The sequence below is a fragment of the Tetrao urogallus genome, assembly GCF_951394365.1.
Source record: "Tetrao urogallus genome assembly, chromosome: 20".
Lineage (NCBI taxonomy): Eukaryota > Metazoa > Chordata > Aves > Galliformes > Phasianidae > Tetrao > Tetrao urogallus.
The window spans coordinates 7,858,574-7,868,807 of NC_136833.1; the positions used below are offsets into that span (position 1 = coordinate 7,858,574).

General features: G+C 59.8%; 1 protein-coding gene across 1 annotated transcript; it reads right to left on the reverse strand.

Moving 5' to 3' along the window:
- Window positions 1-466: 466 nt before the first annotated feature.
- TBX2 (T-box transcription factor 2) lies at window positions 467-8,137 on the reverse strand (the record flags this gene model as incomplete). Its single annotated transcript, XM_079545235.1, has 7 exons — window positions 467-907; window positions 1,628-2,238; window positions 3,747-3,916; window positions 3,995-4,071; window positions 5,148-5,294; window positions 7,138-7,405; window positions 7,773-8,137. The coding sequence occupies 7 exons, from the start codon at window positions 8,135-8,137 to the stop codon at window positions 467-469; spliced, it is 2,079 nt and encodes a 692-aa protein (XP_079401361.1).
- Between the last annotated feature and the right edge of the window lie 2,097 nt (window positions 8,138-10,234).

Consider the following 10,234-nt stretch of genomic DNA (forward strand, 5'->3'; position numbering starts at 1 on the left):
ACACCAATGTACAACTCTGAATAAATTAATACCAATTTGCATATTCTGGGATCCTTATAGCTTATTTACACAAATTACCATTTATTTCATAAATACCTGCCCTGCCGCTCGCTCCCTGCGTGGCGGTGGCAGCGCAGCTCCTTTCCATGCTTCGCTTCTTCTTTTCCTTTGTGTTTAGTTTTTCCCCCCTCCCTTTCCCCCCCCCTCCCCTCCCACCACCACCCTTTGCACGGAGCTCTCAGCCCCACCGCCCTCCCCGTCCGACAAAGCACGCAGGGCAGCCCCGTGCCCCGAGGCAGGGAGCAGGGATGGGGGGGTGGCACTCGGGGTGGGGGGCGGCTATACGGAGAGCCCCCTCCCCATCCGCCCCCACCTTTAATAAATATTTATACTGTGCTGTACAAAAGACCAGTGCTTCTCAGCCCCGGGGGGGGGGAGGTGGGTGCGCTGCCTGCCCCCCCGTCGGTCACTTGGGGGACTCCCTGCCGGGCAACAGCTCCCGCTGGCTCTCCAGCCCGCTCACCAGTCTCTGGATGTTCTGCAGTTCGTTGAGGGATTCCTTCAGGGAACCTTTGGGGGGGGAGACGGCGGGGCGCTGGGCTTTGTGCGCGTCAGGGATGGGGCTGGGCTCACGGCTGCTGCCCGCCTTGGAGCTCTCAGAGCCGGGGTTGAGGCTGGAGGGGAGGCCGGTGGTGAGCAGGTTGGTGCTGGGCGGGATGCTGACAGGGAGCTGGTAGGGGCTGAAGCGCAGGCGAGGGCGGCTGCTGCCCAGGAAGGGATTGCGGGACAGTGGCCCGGCGGCGGCGGCTGCGCTGGTGGCCGGCATGGCCGAGGCGGCTGCTGCTGCTGCTGCCATGTAGGTGTAGGGGTAGGGGAAGAGGCCGCCGAAAGTGGGCATCGGGATTCCCTGCAGAGAGAGGAGAGATGGGAGAGGTGAGAGCTGCACGGTTCCTGCCCCGTGGAAAAGGAGAAGTAATGCGAACGCAGCGTGGGGTGACACTGCTGCTGGGTGGGTACGGCTGGGGACCCCCATTGGCCAACTGAGCACAAGCTGTCAGGCATGGGGCTCTCTCCGGGATTTGCTGGAGGCACAGCACTATAGGGCAGCAATGGGGCCTGGTCCCTATGAGAGCTCAGTATGCCTGGCTGCATGGTATCACTGAGCTCAGATTGCATTAAAACCCGTTGACGGGTCGTATCAAGAAAGGAGGTGAGTTCAAGGTATCTTCGTGCATTTCAGCACAGAGACACAACAGAGGTGTTGGTATTGTGGGGCTGGTGGGGATCTTGAGAGGTGCTGGATGGGTCAGCAAGCAGGGCTCTTCACGCTGCCCTGCCCATGGTGGAACTACAGATAAATCAGAATTCCTCCTTAAATCAGCTCCGTTCCAAGCATCCCCCCACATCCTCCCCATGTCACAACACAAGCAGTGTCACTGCTTGTCCCCATGGGCTGGGGAAGGCCCCACGAGAGCCACGCTGGGGCCACTCCATGTCTCCCCCCCCATCAGGGGTAACACTGGGTCTGTGCCCCAATGTGCTTGGCTGATTTCAGGGATTTTGAGGAAAAATGCAGGAGGGCTCCAGCACTGTGGGGATGGGGATAGGGCTGTGGGTGGACGCTTACCTGAGAAGCCAGCATGTGCTGGGAGAGGTGGAATGGGAAGGGGGTGGCCGTCCCCGCTGCGCCCGGGGCAGACGAGAGGGCCCCGTTCTCCAGGCTGCCGCCGCCGGTCACCGAGGCCAGCAAATGTCCCATGCCCATAGCGGAGAAAGCCCCGGGGGCCATGGCAAACTGTCCCGGGTGGATGAAGAGTGGCTGCCCGGCACCCAGCGGGCTGAAGAACTGCTGCCCGTGGAGCCCAGAGAGCGCGAGGCTCTGCAGGTGCCCGGCGCTCAGGTGCGGGGGGCTGTCCGTGTGCACCATCAGCGGGGCGAAGGCCTCCTTGCCCAGCCCGATTCCCTCTGTGTCCTTCTTGCCTTGCTCCGGCTCTTTCCTTCTCCCTTCCACTTTGTCCTTCTCCATGCCCCGTGCTCCAAACAGACCCTCACCGGGGCCGTCCCCCTGGGATGCTCCATCCTTGGCTTTCTCTGGGCTGCGCCTCTCCTTGCCCCGCTCGTCGGTGCACCGTGGGCTGCCGCGGGGTGATGTGTCCTCCCCACCGGGGCTGCCGCCCGCTGGCCGCTCCTCGGGCACCTTCTCCACCTCCGCGTCGCTGTCAGCCCCCGGCTTCTCCTCTGCAAAGGGATGGAGAGGTCAGAGAGGCAACGAGAGGGTCAACAGACCTCGCCACGGGGAAATGTGGCAGAGGTAAAACGCTGTCACTATTAGCAGGAGAGCTTGGTTAAATGGGAAGGCGGAAATCACAGACTCATGGAATCGTAGTATCTCATCTGTGAAGGGATGGAGAGATCAGAGAGTCTGCAGTTGATTGTCCCCAAGTTAGGGAAATCCAGCAGAGGTAAAGCCCCATCGCAATTAACAGGAGAACTTTGTTAAATGAGAAAGTAGAAACTAAGTAATCATGGAATGATTGGAGTTGGAAGGGACCAAATGGGTTCTCGTGCCGCGGTCATCATGGGGGCTCGCAGGGATTAACAGCAGCAGCCCCATTGCTCTGCCAAACAGGAAAAACACGTTTGCAGGAGGCCTGAGCTGCGCGCCGGCATCGCTGCCATCAGCTGTGAACCCAAAGAGGGTGGTGGGGTGAGAGATGGGGAGCATGGGGGCGGCGGGCTGAGGAGTAGCTCTGTATAGATTTAATTATGCCGGGCTGATCAGCTGTGCTCTGTGGATGCACTCCGAATGCACAGGTTGGGTCGGGCAAAGGAGGGAGATTTAGGGGAAGGATTCACCGCCATCTTTGATACAGGGAATTTTAATTTAACTTAATGTAAATGAAGGGCTTTGAGCTCTCAAAGGAAGGGGGAATTGAGGTGAGAGGATGGCGATGGGCATGGGGTGGTGGGAGACTCGTGGTGCCCCTCCAGCACAACCGAAACCCCAGTGCCGATGGATTGAGGCCAGGGAGAACCTACAGAGAACCCTTTGAAAGAAGAGAGGGTGTCATAAACCCTCCCAGCAGCTCACTCAGCCCAGGGCAGGGGCTGCGGTTTTGATGAAGGTTTGCAGGGAATCAGGATGGTGGGAACTTGAAAGAGCAACGGATGGGCAGCGCGGTGCAACAAAGTCCTGCATCAAAAAACCACAACATGGGAACTGCTGGCTTATTTTCATTGCCCAGCTCTGAGTGTTGCAGTGTTATTTGCCCTTTTAAATGTATTAATTTGGGGGGGGGGGGGAAGGGGAGCCTTGCACTGGCTATGAAAGGCAGAGCGACGCCAGACAGCTGCGCAGCACAGGGCCTGCCCACCAATGCTCCCTGTTTACATCGATGTATAAACAGGAAAATGTTGCAAACCATGAATGCCATTTGCATCTGCTGGGGCCGTTCCCGTCCTCGCAGCCCTTCATCCCCTCTGTGCCCATCCACTGCCTTTCCCTGCCAGCGCTGCAAAAGCTGCCGGCTGCCGCCGCAACAGCGGAGGTGTTTTGATCCCCTCCCCACTAACAGCAGACATCAAGAACGCTCTGAACACGGTGATAATTCGGGAGCTGTGCCCCCGCTCCCAGCCGATCCTCCCCACCCCATGCAGGAGCCGTCAGGGCAGGGAGTGGGGCCGTGGTTTGGGCTCAGCCCCGACGGTGCGGGCAAAGCAATGAGGGGGGAGCGGGGCCGCGTTACCTCTGCCGCTGGCCTTCAGGCGCAGGGGGCTGGGGAGGGGGCCCACGGGGGAGTGCAGTGCGTCGCGCACAGCCGATGGTTCGCAGGAGGACGCGTCCGATTCGCCGCCGTCTCGGTCGGGTTTGCAGGGCTCCTCGTACATCCGCAGCGACGGCAACGAGAGCTGCTTCCTGCGCAAGAGGGAGACGCGGCTCAGCCCTCCGCGGGGATCTCCGCGGGCGCGGAGCGGGGCGCGGGGCCGCCCTTACCTCTTCTCCCGACGGCCGTTGCCCGTGTCCCGAAAGCCTTTGGCGAAGGGGTTGTTATCGATTTTCAGCTGCGTGATCTGCGGGGACGTGGAGAGAAGCGACTGACGCCTTGCCTGCTCTCCCCGCACCCCCCCCTCCGGCGCCCCCTGCCCGCCCCCGCGGTGCCCTCAGGCCCGTCCGTCCCTTCGGGGCCGTCGGGGGGTCGCGGCCGGGAGGGGATGCACGGCGCACGTTGCAAAACGCGCCGCGTCCCCGCTTTAACACAGCACATGCTTTATTAAAAATGATGCTGAGGTTTCGCCTGAATTATTAATAGCGTCTTAATGATAGGAAGTTATTTTTCACGGCCCCCCGGAGGGAAGATGGCGACTGAGCCCGCGCCGCGCTGGTTAAAAGCTATTCTTATCCCTCCCCGCGACGGACTGCTGGGGCCGGCGACATTAGGACGCTCAATAATGCATGGCTCTGAAACACGGCCCCGAGAGGGACGCTTTAAAAATGCATGGCCCGGCCCGACGGGGCCCCCGACCGCCCGACGGAGCCCACCGGCAGGCAGCGTGCGGCGGGCGGGCAGACAGAGTGCTCGTTAATCGATTGTGACTCTTCGTCATAAACTTTACGAGGGAAACAAGCCCACCAGGACCCTCAGACAGAGCTGTCAATTAGCATCAGCAGCCGAGGGGGGGCGGGAGGTGGGGGTCAGCTTTTGGGTTAAGGCACACACGCGGGCATGGAGCCCTCGGAGGGGCCGCGCCCCCCCACGGCTCAATGGGTGACAATCGCTAAATCACAGAAAGTGACTGAAATGGGCTTCTCTAGCTCTGATTTTTTGGCTCTTCCGTGGCACCTGCAAGAGGCCACCCGTGCCGGGAAGGTGCTACTGAGGGGGGAATTAATTTTAGGAATCGTTACAGCAATAATACTAATAGTAACATGGAGAGTGCCTGCTTTGAGGGTCTGGACTCCAACCATTCTCCTATTGCTGCTTTTTTGCCTCTCTGCCCAAAACGTTCCATGTCAGCAGCCACTGGGGTTGGGCAGCATCGTGAAAACAGACCCTAAAAGGGGCAGGGAATGGGGGTGCAGGAGCTCGGGTTGGTGAGTGGGGCTGGGGGCCGGTACAGGGGCTGGGGTCGGGTGCTGCCGGCCCTACCTTGTCGTTCTGGTAGGCGGTGACGGCGATGAAGTCGGTCTCGGGGAACACGTAGGTGCGGAAGGTGCTGTAGGGCAGCTTGAGGATGTCGTTGGCCCTCACGATGTGGAAGCGGGGTTGGTATTTGTGCATGGAGTTCAGAATGGTCTGTGGTGGAGGGGGGGAGAGAGAGCAGAGCCTGCGTTCAGCCCCACAGCCATCACCTCCCTGCAAAACCCTTCATTTCTCCTCAGAAACCAGTAAAATGAAATAAAAAGAAACAACCAGATTCATTGCGAAGAGAGAACAGCAGCAGCTGCCAGAGAGGGAGATCTCTTTTTTCGTTGGTGCCATGGCCCGATCTGCCCCCAGAGAAGGAGGTCAGGGGGAAGGCACAGCAAGAAAGCAGCGCCCAGGATCCCCCCGATTTATCACCGCCCTGACAACGCCAGGTGAATTTGCCACGCATTTTCAGCCGCTTTTAATATTTCCGTCCTTTTTTTTTTTTTTTTTCCCTTTTTAAAAAAATAATAACAATAAACCCTTCTACCAAAAATCCTCCACCAAAAAAAACAAAAACAAAAAACAAACGAAGCGCAGAGCTCCGCGCAACGCAACGCGCGGCTGAGCGGCGCCGGGAGCGGTGGGACGTTTTTCCCGTCCAGGTATCCAAACCCCTCTCCCACCCCCAAGCAACCTTTCCGTATTTAACACAAATCAACGCCGTTCTCGGTCCCCGGGGCCGTTCCCAGCGCTGTCCCCTCGGCGTTTCCCTCTGAGAAACGCACCGATAAATCCCGACGTGCGGAGTTCGGGCCGCAGCGCGGCTCTCCCCGCTCCGCTTCGGTTGGGAAAGGGCGAAATCTGCTGTGATTGTTGTCCGAAACCGCCGAATAATTATCACTTCATTTCGTTTTAGAAGGCAATAAAATAATAATAATAATAATAATCCCCCTTTTTTAACCCCGGCAATAATCACCTGCTGATGGGCTGTCGGGTCTCCAGGACACCGATATCATCTAGGCGGGATTTAGCGTGAAAATGGTGCACAAACGCCTCGATCGGGCGCTCAGAGCCGCGGTCCTTTACCCAAACCTCCTCCCACCCTGAGCAGATGGGCACTGCCTGCACCCGCAGCCCGGACTCCTGCTTTCCAGCGGGAGTCGGACAGAGCGCTGAACCGAACCGATTTTTCCCCACGAACCAAATAAATAATAATAACAAAAAAAGCGATTTCCGAGCCTCTCTATCGATTCCCTTCGCTGCCTCTAAATAGCCGTGCGGTGTTCGATTTATCCAACGCACCGTTTCCTCTCTAAATCGTACGAAAAAATCAGAAAGAGAGAAAAGTTTCCCCGGGCCGCTGACCCCGACGGTCCCTTCCGAGAGTTCGGTGCCGCCGACCCCATTTGAGCTCCGGGCTCGGCCCCATTGCCCCCCAGCTCACCCCGACGCCCGCTGGCATTTTTCCCCACAGGATCGCGTTGTAGTCCCTCTTTCTGCACTCCTCTGAAGACTACTAGCTTCGATTGCTGCATTTCTTTCCTTTTCTCCCTCTCTCTCTTTTTAAAATTATTATTATTATTATTTTGCTTTGGTGGGTTATTTTAATCTTTCTTTCTTTCTGTATTTTTTTTTCCCCTCCGGAAGGTGATGCAGATGTGATCAATAAGGAAATAGAAGCGTTCGGGAGCCTTCCAGGCACAGCCGGTATGGAGCGGCCGCAGCCAACCCCTTTGGCTCAGCTCCCACCGCGCAAACCCCGCGCAGGTGACGCCTCCAGCCCCGACCCGGACCGAGGGGAGTCCCGGGCCGTACCTGCCCGGTTACACTGCCACAGCCCGGCCGCACCGTCGGGGCTGCCCCCCACCGCCTCCCCGGCCCGGCCTCCCTCGGCTCGGCCCCGTTATCCTCTGGAGAGGAGCGGGGACGGAGCCCGGGAGGGGGCCGCTAAATCCCGGCCGCTGCCCCCGGGCGGACCCGGGCCGTCCTGCCTCGCGGTCACACTTACAAAGCCGTGTTTGTCCGAGATGTTGTTGGTGAGCTTGAGTTTGTGAAAGGCAACGGGTTTGGCCATCCACTGCTCCCCGGTGGCCGGGCTGTCGGGGTGGATGTACATGCGTTTGGGCATCTCCGGGTCGGCCTTTCCGGCCACCATCCAGCGGGAGTTGTGGAATTTGTACCGGCAGTCGTCGGCCGCAACTATATCCATGAGCAAAATGTATTTGGCCTTCTTGTCCAGGCCGCTCACCCGCACCTTGAACGGGGGGAACATCCTCCTGCGGAGAGACGCGCAGCGCTGCAGGGAGCGACCCTCGACGGCCGCAGCCCCCCCCGGCCCAGCCCCGGCCTGAGGGGTGCCCAGCGCTTGGGTAAAAAGCTCCGAGTCCCATTGCGGGATGAAGGGGCAGAGAGGAAAACGCGAATCCTTTTTTCACTGCGTTTCTTTGGGGTCCCCCTCCCGGAACCGGGGCCGGGGGAAAACTTGGCAACGAGGGGCTGCAGAGAGGGATGTAAATAAATACGACGGCACTCAATGAGTGCGCACAGATTTAATTTGGGATCGAGCATAATTATGGGGAGAGGGGGCGAAGGGGGGGGGTTGGGGGGGGAGCGAAATACGTTTAAAAAAATCCCGGTTCTTACCTCCCGGATTTGGTGATCACCATCTCGGTGCCCAGCTTGTGGAATTGGTCCCAAAGCTCTTTGGCTTCCAGCGTCACTTTGGGGTCGTCCTCCACCTCCTCCTCGGGCTCCAGGCTCTTGAGGGAGCGCAGATGGGCTGCCTGGTGGTGGTGGCCCAGAGCCGAGACGTGCAGCCCAGCCTCGGCCGCCCCGGCAAGCCCCGGGTCCGGCATGGGCTTGGCCAGAGCCGCCGGGGGCAGAGCCAGAGCGGGGAAAAAGGAGGGCTGAGCGGCGGCGAGAAAAGCGGACATGGGGAAGTCGGCCGGCCGGGGAGCGTGGAAGGGGTGGTAAGCCATGGCAGTCCCTGGGAAGGCTGGATCTCTCATCGGTGCATCCACAAATCCAGGAGAAAAAGAGGGATTCCCTTTTGTTAAGAAAAAAAAAAAAGAAAGAAAGAAAGAAAAGAAAACAAACAAAAAAACCCAAAAAGCAACAATAACAGCAATAATAATAAAAAATAGGTGTGCGGTTCGGCTTGTTTGTTTTATTTTATTTTTTCTCCTCTCTCCTGCCCAGCGAATTCGCACTGGAAGAGGAAGGGAAATCGACAACAAAAATTAATTAAAAAAAAAAAAAAAAAAACACCCACAAACCCAACGACGCACACAAGGAAAAAAAAAAAAAAAAAAAAAAAAAAAAAAAAAAAAAGTGAAAAAGAGCGGAATAAGATGTGCGGAAAAAAAAAAAAATGAAAAAAAAAATTAAAACCAGAATGAAAAAAAAATAATAATAAAGGCAGTTCCCGGCTCCTGGGACTCCCGTTCTGCGGAGGGCAGAGAGTACGTCCTTCTTTTTTTGTTGTTGTTGTTGCGGCGAAGGGAGAAGCGAGCGGGGGCGAAACCCTCCCGGAGAAATCCTTCCCGGCACTGAAGCGGCGCCGGAGCGGAGCGGCGGTCGGGCCGTACGGCTCACACCCCCGCGGGCTCCGACTGCGCCCCGGAGGGCTCCGCACCGCTGCGCGCTCCGCGGTTCGGCCGAGCGCCGCTCATGGCTCGAGGAGCCGGAGTGGGGAACGGTCGGATCTTGTCGTGATCTCTGTAAAACTGTGACTATCTCACATGTCCTTCCTGCTCTGATCCGCCCGCTAATGAGCCAAGCCCCCTTGATTGCTGATTTTACGCGTTTCAGACCAATTGTGGATCTGCATAGGCGTGGTTTTGACAGCTCCGGCCAAGCTCCGGGCGCGGGGAGGAGGGGAGGGGGGGGGGGGAGGGAGGGAGGACGGGAAGAAGGGGAAAAAAAAAAAAAGAGAGAGAGAGAGAAAAAAAAAAAAAGAAGAAGAAGGTGTCGGAAGCATCGGCAGTAAGAAAACATGTCAACAGAATAAAATATTAACCAATGACAGAGAAAAGTGCTCGAAATCCCACCCCCGGCTCCTTTCCGCATACCGGGTCAGCCCTGGCTGCGCCGCGGCCGGGGAGCGGCCACCGCCGGTGCGGGGACAGCGCGGAGCCGGGGCCGGACCGGGGGTGCGGGGAGCGCGGGGCCGCTCGGAGCCGGGGGGCGTCCGGGGGGGCGGGAAGGGGGGGGGAGAGGCGGGGGCCGTCCCGTCGGTTTCCGCGGGCGGGGGCGTAAGGCCGGGGGGAGCGGCCGGGGGAACTCGGCGGCCGCCGTCTTACGACAGATCCTGGAAAGAGGATCAAGGTGGGACCCGCCCCGCCGCGCACGGCCGGCAACCGACGGGGCGGCCCGGGCTCGGCCGCCGGGAGCACGGCGGAGAGCTGCAGGCGGCGAGGCCGGAGCGGCGAGCTCCATCCAGCGCGGGTGAGTGGAGGAGACCCGCGCCCTGCCCTCGCTCCCGGCCCCGCGAGGCCGCTCCGACTGGGGGGGTCCCGCTGGGAGCTCCGCGCGGACTCCGCCGTCGGGGCGCCCCGCGAGGTGCCCTCCCGTCGGGGGCCGCGCTGCGCTGCCCGGCCCGAGGGGCTGGTTTACCCGGGCGGGAGGAGGCAGATAAGGCGGAGGGGAAATGCCGGGGCTGTTTGCTGAGGGATTAGGGCCGGTCCCCGCCGCGCCGGGGCCCGGGATGGGAGGGGGGGAGGCGGCGGGCGCGGTGGGTGTCCCCGCGGAGAGGTCCGTTTGGAGATCTGCGCTGATTAACTGAGGGCTGCGGTGGCTGAAGAGGGCCCTGGCGCCAGGCGGCTGAGCCCTCACAATAAAGACCCGTCTCTTGTCACTTCATATTTACCCCCAAATCTTCAAAAAGCGCCCTGCGATCCTTAGAAGGCTCCTGCGCCTGCCGCCTGCGCTGCGGCCAGACGGGACGTTGACGGGAGGGGGGGGCGGAGGGGGGGCGGAGGCGGCCCCCTCCTCTGCCCACTGCTCCGCGGGTGCGCAACGACACGCTGCCTTCCTGGGGACAGCGTTGGGTCGCTCCCCGCGGAGGGTGGGACGCGGGGACCCCCGGCAGCCCTCTCCCCATCGCC